At 40.5% G+C, this 24,331-nt stretch overlaps 1 protein-coding gene across 4 annotated transcripts in view; it reads left to right on the plus strand.

Moving 5' to 3' along the window:
• NCK2 (NCK adaptor protein 2) overlaps positions 1-24,331 on the plus strand; it is a 166,497-nt gene that overhangs the window by 95,835 nt on the left and 46,331 nt on the right. For all 4 annotated transcript variants that reach the window (XM_050922582.1, XM_050922570.1, XM_050922578.1 and 1 more), the window contains one exon: positions 12,106-12,347. In XM_050922582.1, the coding sequence (XP_050778539.1) occupies positions 12,122-12,347 (226 nt within the window). In that variant the 5' untranslated portion in view covers positions 12,106-12,121. The remainder of the gene's footprint in view (positions 1-12,105; positions 12,348-24,331) is intronic.

The raw sequence follows: 24,331 nt of genomic DNA on the forward strand, positions 1-24,331 counted from the left end.
TTGCTGAATAGTTAGTTAAGGTAGAACTCAATGTGCAGAAGTCATTTTAGAGCTTTCTTGCTAGTGTGTATTACTTTGCTCTTGTCTTCACTGAATTCCATCTTTCTTTGTGCTGTATAATCAAGTTTTGTCAGGTCCCACAATTGTCCCTTTCAGTAGTTTGTAATCTTGACTAATCTAAATTTAGTGAGATCTTCAAATTTTGTTGTATTGTTTGAAAATTGTTCACCTCCTTTTTCAGACTATCGACAAATGTGCTTGTACAGGTTGTGCTTTGTAGTGAACAGCCTTAAAACCTTTAGAAGCAGCCAAAAAACAGGGTTATCATGGAACCTGTCATCTATCTGTTGAGCACCAGCAAGGGCTGGGATCTAGTGGTCTACTTTTAAAGCACAGGCTGAAGAGTCAGATAGTCTGGGCTCTGTCACTGAGGGTATGGCTACATTTGGAATTTCAAAGCGCTGCCCCGGCAGCGCTTTGAAATGTGAGTGTAGTCAGAGCGGCAGCGCTGGAGAGAGCTCTCCCAGCGCAGCATGTAAACCACATCCCTTACGGGTGTAGCGTGCAGCGCTGGGAGCCGCGCTCCCAGCGCTGCTGCCCTGATTACATTGACGCTTTACAGCGCTGTATCTTGCAGCGCTCAGGGGGGTGTTTTTTCACACCCCAGTTGCAGCGCTGTAAAGTGTGAGTGTAGCCAAGGCCTGAGTCTTTTGTTCCCTTAAGCAGGTCACTTAAGATCTCTGAACCTATGTTTCCACATCTATAAAACTTAGTTGATAAATTTGCACGTGTGTTGGATAATTAAGTACTTAGAGATCTTTTTGTTGAAGTTGCTATAGAAGTATCCTTTTTTTGTTTGTTTGGGCCTCACTGATTAAAACTGATTTTATTCGCTGAAATGAAGACTTTAGATCTGCTTTTTTCTCATCAATTTTTTTTATTGGTAACGAGAGGTATTTGACAAGAACCTCTGAAACTGAGTATTTTTTAATAACTAGAGCTGCCTGAAATAGTGTATTTTTAACAGGTTTTTGTATGAGTTCTTCAAGTTTCTGTTCACATGGTGTTTCACCCTTTGAGTTTTGTGTTCAAGTGAACCCTGGAACTGAGACAAACTTAGAATCATCTGAAGAGGTCCACCAATTTTTTCCTTATTTTATGTTAAAAACTGTAAATATACCCAGGCTGAGTTTCCCTTTGTGTGTGTGTGGTTTTATACTTGAGAAAATTAGATTCATGTAATAAATCAGCTCTTTAGATATTCTTCCTAATGAGAGTAAGACTGCACCATGAGCACAGCTGCTTAATATGACAGTGAGTGTTGTGGAGAGAGTGATTTTGCCATCCAGCATTTCCCAAGGCATGAAGTTTCACCCACCTGCTGTGGGTCATGAAGGAGTAACTGAGTGGGCACTGGACATGTATATATTATGATGAGTAGGCCTTTAACAACACATGGTGGAGTACTAGTGGGCATGACTGGTTTAATTTTTCTGGAGTGGGGTGTTTAGCTTGTTTGAGAAATGCTGCCCTAACCAGCATAGTCCTAATTGCTCTCAAATGTCAGGTTTTATTTTCCAACATAATTTATAAATAACTGCAGTAACATGCTCACTGAATGTATGTGTATATTTTTGTAACACGTAAGAGCCTCCATATCAGTTAATTACGTTACCTGTGATGTTAGTTCTGAAATTAAGACCCAGATGTCTTGAAATTTATCCAGTTTACTAAACAGACTTAATGTTTTTTGCTAGCTGAATCCTTCAGTTTATACTAATAGTTTTTTATGTTTCCCAAGGAGATGAACTTCAAACAGTAATGTAAACCATTTTTCAGTCAATTTTTACCAAATGAGGATGCATCCCTAGTTTTATAATTGTGAAAAGAAAAAATCAGGCTTATTTTTTTCTCAGCAGATCTTCAAAGATCACCCCTTCTCTGTGTTTTTACTACCTCTTTAGCCTGGTCAACTTCAGTCTTTCTCCAATACCAGAGAGTTGAAAGTTTTCACAGCTTGTCTCAATAATTCCATTGGTGAAATTTGCAAAGTGGCAATTGGGAGCAACTTTTCAGTATTAATAACTCAGTTTCATAATGAGATTAGTCTTTCTTTAGTCAGGCAGTCCTCATTCTCTCTAACTCTGTTTCATTCATTTCTTCTTCAACTGCTGGTTAATATCCAGAGACACACATTGCATCTCAAAGAGTATGGCTTTGTGGAGGAAATATATTTGAATAACCTCTATTCCCAGCAAGTAACTTGTCTTTGTTATCCTTTACAACACTGTCTACACTGCTATTATAACTGAGTCAGGACCTCATTAAAACTTTGCTAAAAATTATGTAATCATTAGAATCTGACTATGTTCAATAACTGGGCTGAAACCTTGAACTCAGGTCTTTAACCTAGTTGCCGGTATTCTATCTTCGAACTTCCAGACTGATTGAAATGTAGGAGTGTGGTGAACATATCTCCAATATGGTCATAGATGAGATATAGGTGGGGCCTAGTAGAGCCATTAAAATATTTCATTTTAAAAACTGCTACATACAGGAGTTCTCAGACTTTTGTACTGGGGACCCCTTTCATATAGCAAGCCTCTGAGTGCGTTCCCCCCCTTATACATTAAAAACACTTTTTTATATATTTAACACTATTATAAATGCTGGAGGCAAAGCAGGGTTTGAGGCGGAGCCTGACAGCTCGTGACCCCTCATGTAATAACCTCATGCCCCCCGAGGGGTCCCGACCCCCAGTTTGAGAACCCCTGTACTTCAGTGTTTAACTTATTTACAAAAGCTATAACTAGAGATGAGTGAGCTCCAAAAATCCCTCCTTGGTGAGCAAGATTTTTTTTTTAATGTACTTAGTAGACTACAAGTAGTCTACTGCTTAATGAAATGTAATAGAAAATTATAAAGTTGTGGGAAATACAATAAAAAATATCTTAGGATATAACATTCTAGGGAAAGCTGGCGAGGACTAGAGGAGGGAGTGGAGAGTGGCAGAGCCTGGTCTCTCTTATAGCTAGTATGAGGAATGTCTATGAACATAGGGAATATTTTATGGAAACTCTAGTTGGAGTAACATATGTAAGAAAAACAAATAACCACCCATCTGTTGCACTAATAAAGCTAAAACAAAGCTGAAGCCGTACTGCAAAGTAAAGCATCCTTAATACTCATATGGTGAGAAACGGCTAAGCTCCATATATAAATTGACAGCTGTGTTTGCAATTATATTTTTCTTTATATAAGCATTTCCAAATGGGTTAGAATTAGATGTGTGACATAATTTTAGAACTCTTTTAGAAAGTGACATAATTGACCCCAGCCATAAGGGGGTCAGGGGCCAGATTCTTTACTTTGATCCAGCCCCTTTGTGTTACTTTGGCAGTATAAAGAGGCCAGAAAGCAGTTGTCCCAGCCAGTGTTCCCTCTAATTTTTCCCACATACGTGCAGAATGAATTTTGTTGTGTGCACCAGTATGGAGGTGATATGTGACACTGTGGCAGCTCTGGGACTGGGGCTGGGGGATAGGCGCCCCTTTCCTGGACAGTCCCAGCTGGTCGGACTCCCTGAGCATGACCGCTCAGCTTACAGGGAACTTAGGTCCCAGCCAAAGATTTTCCGGTGTGCGGGAGTCTCATTAACATTGCTGTTGGACTCTTTTGCACTTGACTGGATTGTTTAAAAATATATAATATACATAGCAAATCTTCAAAGGACACTGATGCTTTGGATGGATGTTTAATTCTCTTGAAACTTTGCTGGTTGGGTTCTCCCCCATGTGCAACCTCCCCAACTTATTTCTTTCATCTATAGTCTGTTATATTCACATATTGTACTGAGAGATGCTATACCTCACATGCATTAATAAAATTATCTTCTTCTTCGAGTGATGGTCCCTGTTGTATTCCACTGAGGGTAATGCGCATCTGCTCAAAGCCGGAGCTTTTGAAAATAGTAGTGTCCATCAGTCCATGCATGGGCCCTTGCACTACCTCATGGTTTCGCCTGAGGTGATAAAGGGCAGGGTGGACCAATCATGTCTCCAGTTCCTTCTCACTGCATGCATGGTCTGGCTCGGAGCTCCTGCTTTCTTCTCATCCTTGGTGACATATTTTGCTGAAAATCATTTTATTTCTCTCTTAGCTCAGTATTTTTAAGTCTTATACTGTTTCTGAAAGAATTTGTGGGATTCCTTGTTTCTGAAAGTTCTACAGGTTCTCTGGACTTGGGATATTGCTCCTACGGTTCTCCTTCTACTAAGCACTTTCTTATTTTATTTTAAACACTTGTTATATTTTAAACACTTGTTTTTTGGTGGTTTTTATTTTTTTTTTTTAATTGTAAACGGATGCCGCTTTGGTGTTTTTCTTCTCTCCCTCCCTCCAGAGCCCTGGTCTGGGTACTGGACTATGCAAAAGAGGCCAGAATTCAAGAGCTGCTCTTCCTGTCCTTGCTTGTTCTCTCTCAATGACAAGCCCCAACGTTGTGTCTTCTGTTTAGGGGAAGCCTACACTACTTCCAGGTGCACATTTTGCCTCTCCTTCCCTGGCCGTCCATGGGAAGGCAGAGTTCTCCATTTAAAAAAGCACTTCCTGGAGGTCATGAGGGGCCACAGTTGGACTCTGGCTGGGGGATCCCTCCGTACATCAACCAGAATAATTGAAGAGTGAACCTCTTGCTGCGGAGACACAGTCCAACTCCACTGGCACGAGTGCTGTGGATCCCACATTGGGGCCTAGCTATGAGCTATGGAAGCATGCATGGAAGTATGGCAATATGTCTTGCTCCAAGCCCAAGAGAGGACTACTGACCAAGAAGGGGCACATCATTCCAGGGTTCACAAAAGCTATAAGAAATCATGGTGTTTTCCAGATGCTTTGGTTCACAGTTCAGACCCACAAGGCTTGGAACCAACACCCTCAGTGTCTGGGGTACTGTGGGTACTGATGCAAGTGACTTTACTGGCTGCAGCAGCACCTGCAATTTCAGTCACCTGGACTCCAAGTATACTCAGCACTAATGCAGAACTGCTCGAGCGGTTTGTGTTGCAACTGGGACAATCTCCACAGGCACAGGTACCACGTCCTACAATGAAGTCTCAGTCCTCGGCATCGAATTTGCTGCCATTGGGACATGTCCATATGGTACCACCCTCTCCATCCAGACTGCCAGCATTGCTGGACTCTGATTCCTTCTCAGGAGCACAGGGAACTGGTCATTCTATTTATGCTGCCACCCCCTCTCAGGGGGCAAAGTTATCATAAAGTCCAACCAACACTGTGACAATACCCTTTCTTCCCACAAATGAGAAGACATTAGTATCCGGCTCCTTGGCACCACAAGTGCAAAAGCAGAATCAGCCAGGGTTGGCCGTATTGGAACTCATGGGCCCAGTATTCACCATCAGTACCATCCCGTTTGATACAGGGGGAATCCCTAGTGCCGATACTCTGCTTCTCACCAAGAAGACACTCAGAACTGGGATTGAATGATGCCTCGATCAGCCTATCCCCATTGGTACCAGCGGAGCTGGAAGGATCCTGATCATTGTCCCTAGACAAGCCCATGGCATCAACACCTTGCTCGCTAACAGACAAGGGAGGTTACTTAGCAGTAATCATTCTTCCTATCTTCCCCAACCATCATAGTCATAATGGACACATCATTCAAAGGCTGGGGTGCACACATGGCAAAACACATAACCCAAGGCACTAGTTGACCAGAGAAGTCAGAATGCACATCAGCATCCTGGAGCTATGAGCAGTTTGCAGGGCATGCCGTGCTTTCCTAACAACTGTCCGCTCTCAACATGTCCTCATCATGTCAGACAACACTACTGTTATCTTACACAAACAATCAGGGAGGCACGCGATCTCCTGCAACGTGTGTGGAGGCCATATGCCTCTGGAAGTAGTGCATGTCAAATTACATACTCCTTTTGGTAACCTAAGTCCCAGGATCTCAGGATGTGATTGCCAGTACCCTCAGCAGACACTGAGTGGGAGTTGCATGATTCAGTAGTCATGAACATTTTCAGTTGATGAGGAACCCCGATCAAGGACCTCTTTGCATCTCACCAATGCCAAGTGCATCCAGTATTGCTCAGGGGGTGGATTAGGCGCCCATTTGCAGGGGGACACCCTAACTAGTCAGACCAGTTTAACTATGCCTTCCCACTACTGCCTCTTGTACCATCTGCTCTGAACAAACTCAGATGGGAGAGGGCAATGGTAATCATGATAGCATCATTCTGACCACGCCAGTTCTGGTTCACACTTCTCCACATATTGAAACACCCGCCAATACCACTACCAGTGTTCCCTCTACTGCTCACACAGTGCAAGGGTAGACTCAAGAACCCAGATCCGAAGGTGCTCCACCTGACAGCTTGGTTTTTGGATGGACTCATCTGCTAACGCAGCAATGCTCATTGGTAGTTTACAGCATTGTCTCTATCAGAAAGGTTTCCACCCCAAGATCTTAGGTCATGTGGGCCCATTTCACCACTTGGGAACACCACGGAGACTTTGCCCCCAAACTGGTGGATACTCCTGTGTTCCTAGACGTCCTTCTTTCATTAAAGTCTTTGGGACTCGCCCTCAACTCTTATCAAGGTGCATAGAGCAGCCATTAGTGCCTTTCACCCACCTCTTGAAGGGCACTCATCTTCACCCACTGATTGACCACTAGAGGGCCTTAAACACAAGTATCTACCCGTTCAAGCTGTCATCCCTCAATGGGACCTTAACCTCTCATCTTTAATTAATCCTCCCTTTGAGCCACTAGTCTCCTGCTCCTTATTTCTTCTCTTTAAGAAAGTAATCTTTCTAGTGTGTATTACCTCTGCTAGGAGAGTTGGTGAGCCATGATGGCAAACCCATCTTTCCTCACATTCCATAAAGACAAGGTCTCACTTCAGATACATCCCAAATTCCTATCAAAAGGTCCACCTCAATCAATCCATACATTTGACGGCCTTGTTTCCTACACCATGCTCCTCTAACAAGGAACAATTCCTTCACTCTTTGGATGTACACAGAACGCTGGCCTTCTTCCTTTGGAGGACACAGCCAATGCGTAAGTCTTCAAGACTCTGTGGCCATAGCAGAAAGAATTAAGGGACAGGCCATTTCCACACGGAGGATCTCAAAATAGGTGTCAGGGTGCATTATGCTCTGCAATGAACTAGCAGGAAGATCCCCACTGGATGGGGAACAAGCCCATTGCATTCCATGACGTGTCCCTCATGAATATATGTAAAGTAGACACGTGGAGCTTACCTTCTTTTATTATTTCTTGCTGCATGATTCAACAAAGGACGCTTTGTTTGGTACAGCGGTCCTTTGTTCCATGGTTCAGTCATCCTCCTCACACCTGCCACGTATATAGGTACTGCTTGTCAATCACCCTCAGTGAAATATATCACTCGAAGAAGAAGAAGGGGAGGTTACTTACCAGTAACTGGAAGTTCTTCGAGATCTGTGGTCTCAATCTATACCAAACCCACCCTCCTTCCCCTCTGCTGCAGATCTGATAAGTCTGTGGTAGAGAAGGAACTGGAGATGTGGTCGGTCCACCCTGCCTTTATCACCTCCGGCGAAACCACAAGATTTAGTGCAAGGGCACAAAGTGAACGAACGAACACTGCTACTGTGAAAAGCTCTGGCTCTGGACCTATGGCACGTTCACATTACCCTCAGTGGAATACAGATAGGGACCATACATTCAAAGAATATCCCAGTTACTGGTAAATTACCTCCCTTTCTTAGCCCCCTTGTGAGGTACAAATGGGAATATCGAGGCAAACACTAAAAACCTGGCTCTACTGAAGTCATTGGCAAAAATCTTGTTGTTTTCAGTGGGGACAAGATTTCACCCAGAGAGACTGACTTGCTTAAATACAGTGTGTTGCAGAGATTAAGAGTTTATCTACGCTAGAAATTCTACAGCAACACAGTTGCAGCATTGCAGCTGCGCCACTATATCACTTCAATATAGAAACTGCCTATGCCAATGGGAACAGTTCTCCCATCAGCATAGGTAATCCACCTCCCCAAGAGCACTTTCTACACTGGCACTTAGCTTGTCTTGACCTACGTTGCTCAGGGATGTGGATTTTTTGTGTCATTCTAATTTTCTAGCGTAGATCAGCCCTAAGAGAATCCAGATTGCCTTATTCCCAGTTTAGTGACATAAACTGTGGATGTTATTGTGGTTAACTTTAGTTTCTCATCCCAGTCTATCAAACGTTTGTAATAATTAAACTTATGAATGTAGAAGTGCCACTTGTGTCCTCTTTGAACCTTTCTGAAAAGTGCAGCTCCTCTTTCCTCTTCTAAAACTAATTTTCCACTTTTTTCTGCCCCCAGTAGTGCAGTTTTATATCTTTTTGCTCTGTATTCCTTTCCCCCCCTCTTCTTTTTCATGTCCTATGTGGGCAAATCATTATAGTGGTTTTATGCTTGCCTTCCCTGCATCTCTCTAAAATCACAGTGGTCGCATTCTGAACATAACTTGACATTTTGCCCAATTCTACATTAAGACAGCTACCTTTTTTTAACATCTAACATCAGATCTTGGGCCATGGTTCCCATCCTTTTTCACTGTTCCGATAGCACAAAAAGGTCAAAACTGCCCTAATAAGGCTGCTGGGAACTCCCTGATTTAGAGGAATCCCTTGGTAATGTTTTAGAGTTGTCAGTGTCATCTTTACATTTGCTTTTCCCTCAGACATAAGGTGCATTCCTGGGTGTGGCCAGGTGGCAAGAGGGAACCTTTATAGCTAAAGAGAATGTAGATCAGTTCTTAGGCTGCTCTAAATTATGCAGTGAGTCAGTTCAGCCCTCTGGTCATCCCCACGATCAGAGGAATAAAAAACTTAGCTGTCCTCTTCCAGGCTCCCCAGTGCACGTTACACACTGTGTCCTGTGTTCAGCACTGCTCATCTAAATCCAGGAATCTGCTCCCTAACATTAAATATGGTAGACCACTGTTTCTTCCAGTGCTGAAAATAGTTTTTGTATTTATGCCTTATCACAAAAAAGCAAGGTTCACACAGCTGCCTCTCTTATATCAGTGAGAGCACAAGGCTGCTGAGTTCTTGACACCTGATGTCAAATGTGGCAGATGTCAGTCAAGAGAATCTTTGTCTTAACGTTTTTTGTTTATCTAAAGACTTGTAATCTTTGAAGTATGTGAGAAATTCAATTTTAACCTTCCTTTAGGTTTGAGCTAACCTTTATCAAAACCCCAAACCTGGTAATTGCTGCTCTTCTGCACAACCATACTGTCAATTAACGTCACTAGTAGTGTATTAGCTCCTCGGAGCTAAGATCAAGTGTAGTAACTTTCCTTATGTTCTGCATATCCACTGGAGTAGTGAGAGCTGCCTGTCCCAGTTCACAATTGCTGAAAATAAAATAAACCAATCTAAACCAGAGAGAAATTGTATTGACAGCACCAACAACTGGAATGGGATCAACTACAATCTCCCTATGGCTACATCATGTTATTGATCTGTGAAGTGTTTGTCCATTTTATATAAACTGAAGGCAGAGATGTCAGTTTATCAGGAACTTGGTTCAAAAGGTCAAAACTGTACTATGTCTGTCTTTATCAGAGGGGTAAAATTATTTTAAAAATTCAGTTTTCAAAGGATCTTAATACCACCTATTCCTTATTCTTCCTCCAGTAGGCTGCAGCTATTGTGAATTGTAAAGACCCCACTTATTGTCTGTAACTAATTGTTTAAAGTTTCAAAACCCTTTCTTAAATTAATCAGAAAGAATTATCTATATAGACTCGTGTTCAAACTCACCATCTCATCTCTAGCTGCTGCATGCTTCCTACTCTGTATCCTGTGCTCCGACAATTGAGGAATGAGGATGTAGACAAACCTCTGATCTCTTTTAGTATTTAAGAAAAAATTTCATGCCATGACTTCCATGTTAGCTACAAATTTTTGTCCTGTCCTTTGTTTTGGGGTGACAGTCAGTTTACTTTATCTTCTTTTAGTTGGAAGAATGGATCAGCAGTATCCAATACCTAGGCAACCGTAACTCAGTTCTGTAATGGCAGCATGCTATAATCATACCATCATCATTAGGACATCTTAGTGTTTGTGGTCTCCTAATTCAGTTATCTGATTTTTTAAAGATACATTTGTCTTTTCATACTTCCCCTTCATTTTGTCACAACAGCTCTGAGTTTGCATAGCCTGTACTGTAGGTAGGTACTACACAAGTTGGATCTGGAAATTAAGACCGCCATAAACATGAAACCCCCCAAAATACTATTCATGCAATCACATTTCAAAATTAGCCTCAATTCAAATATTATATTTTCCTGGGTGGAAAATGCCAAAATAATTGCTTTTATTACCTTACAGCCATATAAGAGCTCTTAAAATAGTTTGTAACATGTTACAATTGTAATAGTGTACTGGTAAAAACAAGGTACTAAAGACAAATGATATAAAGAGAATGTGCTCAGAGTTTAGAATTGAAAAGTATTTATTTTAAAAACTGTTTCTACCAGATTGTAACACATTTGAGATGTCCACACATTTGACTTCATGCTTTCAAAAAAGCTACCGTACTATTCTTAAAAGATCAAAAAGCAATAATTCGATGCTGTTTAATATAGAAATCTCATGTTACTTTTCAGTCAAAGATCACCAAAGAGTTATTGAGAGGATGAAATAAGGCAGACTCTTATTATTTATTTGAATGTTACTATACTTACTATCTCTTGAAACGTATGCTTTGCAGGCCTTATTATTATTATTATTATTATTATGTTATTTTAAAGAAAGTGCCTTAATTTTTAGGGCTAAATAGTTCCTAGACCGTACTCAGCATGATGTGAGTAAAGAGGAGTAAGGCTTCTCCTGCTCAACTGAGTAACAGCTATTCAGATTACAGCTCCAGTCATAGGTGGACAGAAGGAGCTACTCACCCAGTCTTGTCAAACCTCATGAATAAGTGGGCAGAGAATGATGGGGGGTGAGAGGAGCCTTGGCTGTGTGTTCCCCCTACTTGCTGACTCTCTCCTCTGCCACCTCCTGTCTTGCCACTCCAGGGTACAAAAAGGAAGATGGGCTTCTAAAATGGCATAGCTATATTCCATCCCTTACCTGGGTCACTGAACAAAGGCTCAAAAAGCAGTAAAGTTTTTAAAATGATAGACTTAGAACAGTGTTTCTCAAACTGGTGTCACCGCTTGTGTAGAGAGAGCCTCTGGCAGGCCGGGCCGGTTTGTTTACCTACCCCATCCGCAGGTCTGCTGGAAGCGGCGGCCAGTAAGTCCCTCAGCCCATGCCGCTTCTGGCAGCTCCCATTGGCCTGGAGCAGCAAACCGTGGCCAGTGGGAGCCATGATTGGCTGGACCTGCGGACAGGGCAGGTAAACAAACTGGCCCAGCCCACCATGGGCTTTCCCTACACAAGCGGCAGCCCCAGTTTGAGAAACTCTAGACTAGAAGAGCATAACTATTTTCACTGCTGAAGTACAAATTCATTATGTAATCAAATATACCCAAAATGTCACATCTTCCTCTTTAGGAAAAAGAAAAAAAAAAGCCCACACTCTTCTTTTTAAACCTAAGTATTTTGAATGTGTATAAGGAACATGTTAGAATGAAGGTTATTATAGAATGATGTAATGTAGAAAGTGTGATAATGAGGGTGGGAAGGAAAATCTTATTTGGACTGTACTACTAGTTTTCTTATTAAGAACAGGATCTTAAAGAATGTAGGAACAATTTTATAGTTGTCTATAGAGACTATATGTATTAAGTTTAAGAACTTTTATAGATATTCTTATAGCCTAATAACATTATATAATATTCCAGAAGAAGAAAGTTAAATACAAGCTATGACTAGAATTTATTCCCAGGATATCCTAATTTAGTGAGAAAATAAAATAATGATATTAGTTTTAAGAGAGGTCAGACTGGGATGATTTTCCTCAATTTCTTCTGTATATGCCTGTTTTTCCCCAAAGGAGTGTACATTTACATGCTTTCATATTGAAATAATAGAGGGACATATATGTAATGTGTTAATGAACTTTTCCACTGTTTTATGGCAGAGGGACTCCATGAAAGATGACAGAAGAAGTTATTGTTATAGCAAAGTGGGATTACACCGCACAACAGGACCAAGAACTTGACATCAAGAAGAATGAGCGTCTTTGGCTGCTGGATGATTCCAAAACATGGTGGAGGGTAAGAAACGCAGCCAACAAAACGGGATATGTGCCATCAAATTACGTGGAACGAAAGAACAGCTTGAAGAAAGGCTCCCTGGTTAAAAATCTAAAAGACACATTGGGTAAGTCCGATGGTATTTTTGCTGGGGTCTGATAGAACCGGTAACTCTTAAATTAATTTTTAACATCCTAATTTTTCTTAGAAAAAATTAATGCTCTGCGGGATTTTGTTGTTCTCATATTGAAGGGTAGTGTTCAGTGTTTCAGAAAAAAAGTATTTGATGTAATCAGTAAAGATTTCTCTCACATCCGTGTGAAGGTTAAATAAAACAAGAAACATTTTTTTTCTTTTCAGATGCCACATGTTCATAATGATAGTGCTTGATTTTTTTCATTAACTTAAGAGCATTTTCTGACTCTTCTATTCTCAAAGAAAGTACAAGTGGAAGCATGAAATTGAATATCAGAATATTTTAGCCACTATCTGTATCTGCCCATCAGTTTCTCACAGGAATGCATTAGCCACATAAAGAAAAGTATAACTGTTTACATTTTTAAGAACTTAGGTTGTGTTTTGGGGAGGTGTATTTGGAAATTAGGTAATACATTGTATGCACATGTTTAATCTACTAAATTCTTTGCTTTCATTTGCAAAATACTCTTGCAGACTGAATAAGAAGCATTCTGTATTGGATTAAGTACAATAGTGTAAATCTTGAAAGGGTTTTACTGTGAAATTAAAACACTTAACTGGGGCACTGTTGTGTTGTGTTTTTAAATACGACACACAGAGGGCCTTATATATGCAATGTCCTTTAATACCCAGTATGTCCTCCCTGTGAAGGGACTTATACATTGTGATCAAGTCACCTCTGTCGTCTTTTTGATAAGCAAAACAAATTGAGCTCCTTAAGTTTCACTGTAAAGCATAAAGCATTGTCTCTAGCTCTCCAAACATTTTTTTCTCTTTTCCTCATCCTCTCTAATTTTTCAATATCCTCTTTAAAATATGGATGCCAGAACTGAACACAATTTTCCAGTATCAGAGCTAAAATTATCTCTTTCCTCTTCACAATTCTGTTTATACATCCAAGGCTCACATTAGCCCTTTTGCTCATCTCCTATGATCCCCAAATCCTTTTCAAAGTCACTGCTTTCTAGGATACAGTTCAGTTCTGTAGCAATGGCTTGCACTTGTTGCATCTAGATGTATAACTTTGCTTTCAGCTATATTAAAACATATTTTGTTTTAATGGGCTCAGACTACCAAGTGATCGAGGTTACTCTTTATGACTGCCTTGTCCTCATCATTTACTATTCTAGCACTCTGTATCATCTGCAAATTTTGTCACCAGTGCTTTAATATTTACTTCTAGATCCGTGGTTCTCAAACTGTGGGTCGGGACCCGAAAGTGGGTCATGACCCCATTTTAATGGAGTGGCCAGGTCTGGCTTAGACTTGCTGGGCCCAGGGCTAAAGCCCAAGCCCCACCACCTGGGACCAAAGCCCGAGGGCTTCAGTCCTGGTTGGCAGGGCTCATGTTACAGTCCCCCTGCCTGGGGCTGAAGCCCTTGGGCTTCAAATTTGGCCCCACCCTACCGGAGCAGTGGGGCTTGGGCTTTGCCCTCCTCCTGAGGGCACTGGGGCTTGGGTTGACTCAGGCTTCTGTCCCCCTCTCCTGGGGTCATGCAGTAATTTTTGTTGTCAGAAGGGGGTCGCAACGCAATGAAGTTTGAGAACCCCTGTTCTAGATCATATATTAAAATATTAAGTAATGTCAAGCCCTAGTACCAGTCCCTGCAGAATCCCACTAGGAAGGCCCCCAGGATTCCCCATTGATAACTACTTTTTGAGATCCATCAGTTAGCCAGTTCTTAATCCATTTAAAGTGTGCTCTATTGATATTGTGTAATGCTAATTTTTTAGTCAGAATGTTATGCAGTATTAAACTAAATACCTTACAGAAGTCTCAGTATAGTAGAACTTCAGAGTTACTAACACCTCAGGAATGGAGGTTGTTCGTAACTCTGAACAAAACATTATGGTTGTTCTTTCAAAAGTTTACAACTGAACATTGACTTAATATAGCTTTGAAACTTTACTACAAAGAAGAAAAATGCTGCTTTCCCTTTATTTTTTTAGCAGTTTACATTTAACACTGTACTGTATTTGCCTTTGTTGTTGCTCTGCTACTGCCTGACTGTATCCTTCCAGTTCCAAATGAGGTGTGTGGTTGACTGGTCAGTTCATAACTCTGGTGTTCGTAACTGTGAAGTTCTGCAGTATATTACATCTATGCAGTTATCTTTGTCAACCAAACTTATAATCTCATGAAAGAATGAAAACATGTTGGTTTGACAAAAACCTATTTTCCATAAAATCATGTTGATTAATATTAATTACGTCTATCCTGTAATTCTTCGTTATTAATTTCTCAGCTTTTCATTGTTGATGGAATTCCCCTGATGTCTTTAGCTTCCCTTATCAATTTTCTGCACTTCATAATGTCTGATTTATATTAACATATTTTTCATATGTTATACATTACTGTTTTATTTCTGATTGCACCTGGCACTTCACCACTGAACCAGGATGGTCTTTTAGCTAAAATTGTCCCCTTTCTGAATTATAGAAGCGTGGCTTTTTAGCCATCTAATAACTGCTCTTAAAGAACTCCCAATTTTCATTCACATTTTTCTGCCTACATTTTTCCTCACAATTAATTTTGCTCATAATTTTCTTTGGTTTTGGGAAATTGGCCCTTTTGAAGCACCAACTATATAGATTGCAGTTTGCCCATATTGAATGTAATTAGGTCATGATCACTGGTCACTAGGCAACCACCAACTTCCATTCCAGTGATTGATTGATCTTTATCCATTATAATGAATTTGAAAATAGACTTGCCTCATGTTGGGGACAATATCTTTTATGTTATAAAATTATCTATCATTTTCAGAAACTTTAATGATGTTTTACCACTAGCTGCATGAGATCTCCAGCATGTCTCCCAAACTGAAGTGCCCCATAAGAACACAATTTTTCATGTTTCAGTTTGTTGCTATAAATCTACCACACAGATTAAATGCCTCTTTCTCAGATGAACTGTGAATAAGATTAAATGTTCCTCCAAGGATCACTGAAGGAAATGATGCTTTTATTAATTTTTGGCATAGATTTTAAGGCCACAGTGAACCATTATGATTATATGGTTCGGACCTCCTTTATAGTATGGACCAAAACCCCCTCACTCATTAATAACTTGAAATGAAGTAAACTATAAATCCAATCAATCCAGGAAAGGATATACTGAAGTCACGGGTATTCTGGATTTTGACCTTACCAGATTCTGTGGAGAGTTTGCTTACTGTGCGTGATTTTTATGTAGGTGGGTATATATGTATATGTTGTCTTTGTCAGAGTGTGTATGTTGTCAGTGGGTCAACTTCCAGATGCGTCAGTAAGCACACCTGTATCCCTGATCCACCAAGATATGTAAAGTAGTACCATCATATTTTGTTAACAGCTGTGGTGAGAGCAGTAAAATGAGCATCTTTTATCACTGAAGTTGACCGGACTGTAGGCTAGTCAAATGTTATTTAGTAGCTCATTCTGCAGCCAGGCCCTCCCTCCCACCAGAGTACTTTGTCTCTGGCTCTTGCATTTCATCTTGATTTTTGTAGCTGCATTATCCAAAAGAAGTATGGTTGTCTTGGTAGAGTTGCAATCATAGATGTATCATTGGTTCATTGGTAGAGTTGCAGTCATAGATGTATCTGGGATCATCAGGATTAAGACCTTGCATTGTCAACACAAGTAGACAGAGAACCAATTTAGGAATTGGAGAGCAGGGATAGTGTGCTCATGTTGACTCTTTCTGCTGAAGAGACATCTACATTCTACAAAAACTGGGACCTCTACATTGCTTCCACTTTCAGCTCTAAACACACAAAGTTAAATAGTTCAGTCTGGTGGTGATGAAAGTGGATCATCGTCATCAGATTCTAATTCAAAGAGAAGGAGTGAAGTCTCCTAGCAATTTAAAGATGGAAGAAGGCATTTCTTATCACTACTACTACAACTCAGCCATGCAGCATTAGGGATGAGTCCAGGGTGTGTACCATTTTTTGAATAGGGGCAGACTTCTTCAATGATAGGATTTAAGCGTCCTCACCAGTCATTGAAACTTTTCTCCCTCATGATCAACATCACATCAGTCTTGCCTAGATTTATTTCCAGCTAGCTATTCTTTTTCCAAGTGTTCTCTTGCAGACTGTAGCCATCTTGATAGCATTGGCTGTATCTATAGAAAATATTAGTACAGCAGGATATCATTGACATAATGTTGAAAGACAGTCCACAATGTCTTGTTACCTCTCCATGTGATCTCATATACTGAAGAGGAGAGGAGATGGGATTGATCCCTGTTTTACTCCTCAGGTGAAGGATTTGGGGGAAGAACAACAGCTGGCTGTTGCCACTCTGTGAGCTCTATTAGAGAGGAATGATTGGTGCTATTGTAGTGTTACTCCAACTATGTAAAGCAGGTCATCAAGATTTTATATTGAGTCCCATATCCAAAATAAAAGAACTTGAAAGAGAACTCAGTGTATACATCTTGTTTTATTTTCATTGAGTACATTTTATTTATGCCTTATATATGATCAGGTGAAATATTTGAGACTGTAAAATAGTCACAAACCTAGCATTATGGGCCTAATCCAAGCCTATAAAGTTAACTGCATTTTCATAAAAATAAAATATGTTCAGTAAAATAGTAGGTTACTGAGAAATGAAACCCTTGGGCTAAGGAATGTTTTCTGACAAAGAAAATGAAGACATTATAATTTCTAAAGAAAAGTTTCTACAAAAAGCCAAGGTAAATATTCTGAAACTGTTGTGAGCAAGTTAATGAAAAAAGAAATATCATGGTACTCATTTATTGCCTGAAGCAGGAAACTTGAAGGTAGAGAAATATATAATAAAGCATTGTGGTGGGTACTAGCACAATTCCCATTGTAGGGGTGCTGTTGAAGGGTGAGAAAGAGGTTCCAGATTAGCAATTATTTTCAGGAATTTGAGGAGAAAAATAATCTTTGTTTTTAAAATGCTTCATAGAGACACTTTCCCTTTACCTTGCTTTGCCAGATGCAGATGATGATCCCTTGATCTGATCATATATTAAATGTTCAAAGCAGTACTGAAAGCAAAATTGTTGTATAATGCCATGCCAGTGAACTTCAGTGCTAGGTGGCAAATGGAACAACATGTATTCACATTTATCAATTTATAATTACATGTAGTGTATTGTAGTCCTTGTGTGAAGTATATCTTATTAATATGTGAAATCTAACCTATACCCTACCACTTAAAGGATTTGCCACTGTAAGTCTGAGCAGAACAATTTCTTATAAATCATAATTTACTATACGTTTTTAAAGTCTTCTGTAGAATACATAGAATTACAGTAGAATACTGTAAAATTGAATAAACTGAAGTCCCAAGTGGTTTGATCCATGTTTTTAGGAAGAACACTACTGAATTAATTCTGTTTTTGTTGTTACAGTAGCACCAAAATGTGCTCGGTCCTGTACAATGTATGAGAAGTAGTTCCAGATCAGAGTTATACTCTAAATAAATCATATTAATTCTATTAATTTAATATAAATATCTTTGTACTGCAAGGTTTTAGGAACAGTTTGTTGCTATAAATCTACCACAGAGATGAAATGCCTCTTTCTCAGATAAACTGTATGTAGATCGGTTTTTTAGGATTAAGAACACTTGCCCAGGCCAGGGAACAGACCAGTTTATCGTTTCTTAGTGATTTCTTGTGAAGACTTCTGTTACAACTTCATAGTTAAAATTGCTTTGAGATTTATACTTAAAGCTGAATTAAAATCCTTTTATTTTATAATTTAATGATTGAATTTTGTCTTCAAACTTAGAACAATAACTCATCATTGGATAATTGCATTTTCTGTGTATTTTGTATTAGTGAAATATCTATTACCTTTAGTAAAGGAATCCTTTTTAAAAGCTCCCATTTTGAAATATTGCTTTCTTTCTTTTCCTCACATTTGTTTCGGTTTCTGAAGCTACACCATGGTACCCATGAAGACTCAAATTTTATTACTATGTGTGTGCAGGCACACCTCAGATCTGGTCAACCTTGGAAATTAAATAAATTTTTATCTCCTTATTCAGGATAACCTAAATAGGTTTTGACAAGATTAGCTGATGGCACTGTCTTTGGTGTAATGATAGTAGAACTAAAAATGCAGAAACATCTTTCTATTATTGCTGTTTCCATGTTTCTTCTAGTATCATAATTCACTTGGAGATTTTATTTGGCACCTTGAGCATGACATTTAATCTCTCTGCTATTCAGTTCTCATCTGTAAAAGGAGGATAGATTTAGGTAGCGCAAAAGGCCTCCGTCAAGATCAGGGACCTGTTGTGTCACGTGCAAACATGTAAGCAGACAGTGGGATGGCATGAGCAAACTGATCAGAGTGAAGGCATGTATTTTTAAAAATATTTGTGTTATTCTATGATTACTTAGTTTTAGGGATGATATTGGGGTGGGACACTTGAAGTTGGAGTGGGTGAGAAATTGAGGGAGACGGAGGTAGAGAGAATAACAATTCACAGCTGGAGAGTTGTGATTATTGGCAGAATGAAGGATGACCAGCAATCAGTGGGAGAATGGGAAATCAGTCTTTCTAAGTTGAGTGATTATGTGAGCTGGACGTGAAGGTTCCACCAAACTATTGGAGAGGGGTGCCTGTTGGACCTAGTGCCCCATGTAGATTCCTATCAATTTGGTGAGTGTAACAGTGGGGACAGGAAATCCCTCACTTCCCCCCATGTCCTTAGATGCAGCTGTTGCTGACTGATTTAGTGAAGGTTTTCTGAAGTTCTGTGGAATTTTCTCAATTATTTTTAAGACCCTTTTGTCCACAAAATCCACAGTTCCATTAATCAGTGTCTCCCGACCAATGTAGGCAGAACCAGACCATTGAGCCACTGGCAGAGAGGGCATATGTAGCCACACTGAAGATCCTGTCAGTGTTTCATTCTGCTTCCGTAGCTGCAAGAAAGCTTTAAGCAGACCTTCTGCTGCAGAAAAGAAACATCACACACGCCCCCGCCCTCCAAAGAAACGAAAAAAGAGCTTGCTTAGGTATAGACTTTTATTCAATAGTACCCAGTTGTGCCTCTGAGCTTCACTTCTCCCTCCCTTTTGCTGGAGATCTAAGGGTCCAGTTCCTCTCCACTGCTGGGACTCCATTGGTGCTCCTGGCCTACCTCTATGGAGTGCAGCAAGGAGGAGAAAGACATGAAGGTAAAAAAGATGTGTTCTTGCCCCACCCCACTGGTAAAGTACCCGAATGGTCTCTGCATTTACAGCAATGAGGAGAAACTTCGAATAATTAGCTTGTGCCAGAGGTCATCAAGGTGCCCTCCCCTAGATCAAAGTGCTGACGCATTTTGTCCAGAGTATATCAATACTCATTGTCTTAAGAGGGTTTAAGACAAGAAAGAGTTCTTGCAGATACAGGAGCCCTTGGGTAGCCACATGGTAAGACAGAGAATTTTCAGTTTAAACAGGAACCAAGAGGTGGAAAAGTCTTTTCAGTGAGAATTCTGTGATTTCTTAAGAAAGCAGTTTTAATTCTAGATCAGTTTAGATCAGTGGTGGGCACCCTGCAGCCTGTGGGCTGCACATGGTCCATCAGGGTAATCCGATGGTGGGCCACGAGACAGTTTCAGGCATGGCCACCCGCAGCTTCCAGTGGGCACGGTTCACTGTTCCCAGCCAGTGGAAGTGGCGGCCAGCACATCCCTGCAGCCTGCTCCACTTCCTGCAGCTCCCATTGGCCAAGAATGGTAAACCACAGCCACTAGGAGCTGCGGGTGGCTGGACAAATGTAAACAAACTGGCAGCCTGTCAGCGGATTATCCTGACAGGCAGCAGATTGCCTACCACTGGTTTAGATTCTAGATCTGCCTCTAGAGGAAATTTATAAGGAAGACCAGGTCATGCTAATTGGCTAGTTTTTGGGTGGTCTCATATGAAGAACACCACTATTCTGAAGGCATCATCTCCACTTGTGTGCATTTAGGAAGGCTTCTACTAATTTCTCGTTTTGGAACTTGGCTGAAATTTCGAGCAGTGGTGCAGGAAATGTGATCTCTTTCTGTGTCTTCTATATTGTAGAGTTCTTCCAGGATTTTTGAACAAGAACATCACAATTTCAACCTTAAAATGTCAAGTGTCTGCATTCTCTAGCATCGTTACCTCTGTAGGCAAGAAAAGGATTTCTGTTCATGCAGATATAAAACATTTCCTCAGAACTGCATCCTTAAATCATCCTTCTAAGATTCATTGAGCTTTTCCATGGGACCTTAACTTGGTTCTTTTATGCCCTGACGTGTCACATTTCTGTGAGCCCCTCAAGAAGGTAACTGTTCATTTCATTGTTATTAATTTGGCCTGTCTGGTCACCATCTGTTCCTCCCAGATGGTATCAGAGTTTGGTGCCTTTTCTACTGAAGAACATTACTGCACAGTGATAAAGTGGTTCTTTGAACAGACCCAGCCTTCACACCAAAAATTAACTCAGTGTTTCAGAGAGAGAGCCTGTCACAGATTGACAGAATTGGTGCTATACCCGCAGCTCTGTAACAGTCTCTATGAGGAACCCCTTCAGTATGTCAGATCTCTGGGCCTTCCACACTCCAGCTTCACACCATGAACTCTGTTTAGCAAGTCCAACTGAGACAGACTCCTGATGGAGACTTGTACACTCTTCAGGGATTAATGCACCTCACCAAGCATTTGCAGCAACACTCACAAAGCATTGTCAGAACAGTAGTGTTTATTCGTTAACTGGAACACAGTATATGAAGTCTTTAGGAGAGAATAGAGAAATGAAGGGTAAAGTATAGTCCATTCTGGTTAGCTGAGACCCCAGCCAAGGTGTCTATCCATCTGACCTCACTTGTCAGAATCAAGGTAAGAGCCCTGGCTCCTTTCAGCAGCCAGATCTTAACCCTCATCTCATACCTCTCCAGGCCTTTGATTTTGAGCTGGGGGATTGTTGTTCAGCTTCCCTAAGAAGAGTTAAGGAAGGCCCTCTGGGTTGTTGGTTGTTAGGTGCCAGCATCCTGGCGAATGGGTTCATCATTGTTTGTTTTCTCAGGTGCTCCATTAATATGGAGACAAATGCGTAGACTCCTAAGTGATACCCACACCTATGTCTCTTTACCTGACTTGAAAGCAAACAGTCCCCTTCCACTCACTGGGTAACAATGAAGCACATAGGGGAAACTGAGACATAAGGTCCTCATAAAAATATTCCCATGTCATCACAGAATCCAAGTGATTCTGTTCCCCTTTTGCCTAAATGTATCTCATTCAACAGAGAAACTCTGGCATACTTTGGATATATATGGAGCATTCAAGATCTGTGTACATCCCTAGCTAAATCTAAATCCAATACTCTAGCCATTCTCTTCCATCTGGCATCTGAGAGAGAGAAAGTATCTAAATCTGCTGTTTCCAGATGACTGAGATGATGCATCTACATGAGGCCTACAAGTTAAGGAGTGTCTCCAACAACAAACATCAAGCTTACTCACTCAGAGCAGCACCAGCCTCCTTGTCCAAGAGGACTTATGTTTCATATGAGGAGATCTGAAGGGCAGCCACTTTGTCCATTCATGCCTTCCTAAAGTATTATAAGCTGGATATTCAGACGTTATGGGCCTCTGTAGGTAGGAAGGCTATGCTGTAGCTTTCAAGAAGCAGAGCAGTAGTTTAGGACCATATATACTTTGATTTGACTCAGGGAGTGTTGCTATGAAAATCCCAATAGTTGCTGGATCTGTGGACTTTGTAAATGAAAGGAAATAGGAAAATTTATATTGCCTAATGGAAAATTTCAATTCTCTGAGTTATGGGGTCTACAGATCTGAGCCTTCCTAATTGGAGTATATCATATGTTGGTGAGATATATTTACACTTAAAATTCCTTCATTGTTCTTACCAGAGAAAATAATTAAGTTTATAACTATTTATAAGGATCATCATCCCCAGGAGAAATTTTCCTTCCTGTAGAAGCTGCTTTAATTGATGGATTCTTGAGTGTGGCTGGTTGTGTCCTTCCCTGTCAGTGACTGACATGTCTGGTTCTGCCCATGTAGTGATGTATAGCCTGAGTCTTGGTTAACAGATCTATGGACCTTGTAACTCAAAGAGGAAATTTTTGGTAAATCAAGATAAATTTTCTTATATTTTCCCTACTTCCTGGGGACTTTGAGAATAATTAATGTATGTGGTGCTCAGATGGTACAGTGATGAGTGCCATATAACTAAACTAAATAGTCTGGATTTTTTTTGTTAGCATGCTGTGGTTCCAAAATGTGCAGTTTTAAAGTATTGAGGATTAGTAGTTGTAGTAAAGCTTTGTGGCTCTAGGGGAGTGGTGGGCAACCTGCGGCCGTGGGCTGCTTGCGGCCCATCAGGGTAATCCGCTGGCAGTCTGCCAGACAGTTTGTTAACATTTGCACGGCCGCCCACAACTCCCAGTGGTTGCAGTTCACTGTTCTTGGCCAATGGGAGCTGCGGGCAGCCTTGCAAATGTAAACAAACTGTCTGGTGGCCTGCCAGCGGATTACCCTGATGGGCCGCAGGTTGCCCACCGCTGCTCTAGGGTGTCTGACATCTCTTTCTGTGAAATTGCTAGGGTTTTAAATCACAGTTTTCAGTCCTCGTGACTCCAGGTTGTGATACAGACTATATGGCATGAGGTTTTTTTATATCTGAAGACTTGATTCACACGTGGTCTCTTGACAGAACAGCTGTCTTGTCTGTTTTTTAAATGTAGGTTTTGGTCCTAAGAAAATCCTCTTTTTTAGTCAACATTTATGGACCTTGTCTTTCAAGTACAAATACTGGTACTGAATTGAGTAATTGTATAATTCATGTATTATCTAATTAGTTGGCTAGACTCAGACTTGTAGAGCTTTAATTAGTCTAAAGTGAAATCCCTGCGAGCTGCATGGGCGCTTTTTAAAGACATCATAATAGAGGCCCAACTTCAGTGTATACCCCAAATTAAGAAACACAGTAAAAGAACTAAAAAAGAGCCACCGTGGCTTAACAACCATGTAAAAGAAGCAGTGAGAGATAAAAAGACTTCCTCTAAAAAGTGGAAGTCAAATCCTAGTGAGGCAAATAGAAAGGAGCATAAACACTGCCAAATTAAGTGCAAGAGAGTAATAAGAAAAGCCAAAGAGGAGTTTGAAGAACGGCTAGCCAAAATCTCCAAAGGTAGTAACAAAATGTTTTTTAAGTACATCAGAAGCTGGAAGCCTGCTAAACAACCAGTGGGACCCCTTGATGATCGAGATACAAAAGGAGCGCTTAAAGACGATAAAGTCCTTGTGGAGAAACTAAATGGATTCTTTGCTTCAGTCTTCATGGCTGAGGATGTTAGGGAGATTCCCAAACTTGAGCTGGCTTTTGTAGGTGACAAATCTGAGGAACTGTCACAGATTGAAGTGTCACTAGAGGAGGTTTTGCAATTAATTGATAAACTCAACATTAATAAGTCACCGGGACTAGATGGCATTCACCCAAGAGTTCTGAAAGAACTCAAATGTGAAGTTGCAGAACTGTTAACTAAGGTTTGTAACCTGTCCTTTAAATCAGCTTCGGTACCCATTGACTGGAAGTTAGCTAATGTAACACCGATATTTAAAAAGTTCTCTAGAGGTGATCCCGGCAATTACAGACCGTAAGTCTAATGTCAGTACAAGGCAAATTAGTCGAAACAATAGTTAAGAATAAAGTTGTCAGACACATAGAAAAACATAAACTGTTGAGCAATAGTCAACATGGTTTCTGTAAAGGGAAATCGTGTCTTACTAATCTATTAAAGTTCTTTGAAGGGGTTAACAAACATATGGACAAGGGGGATCCAGTGGACATAGATTTCCAGAAAGCCTTTGACAAGGTCCCTCACCAAAGGCTCTTACGTAAATTAAGCTGTCATGAGATAAAAAGGAAGGTCCTTTCATGGATTGAGAACTGGT

This window comes from Gopherus flavomarginatus, chromosome 1, assembly GCF_025201925.1.
Source record: "Gopherus flavomarginatus isolate rGopFla2 chromosome 1, rGopFla2.mat.asm, whole genome shotgun sequence".
NCBI lineage: Eukaryota > Metazoa > Chordata > Testudines > Testudinidae > Gopherus > Gopherus flavomarginatus.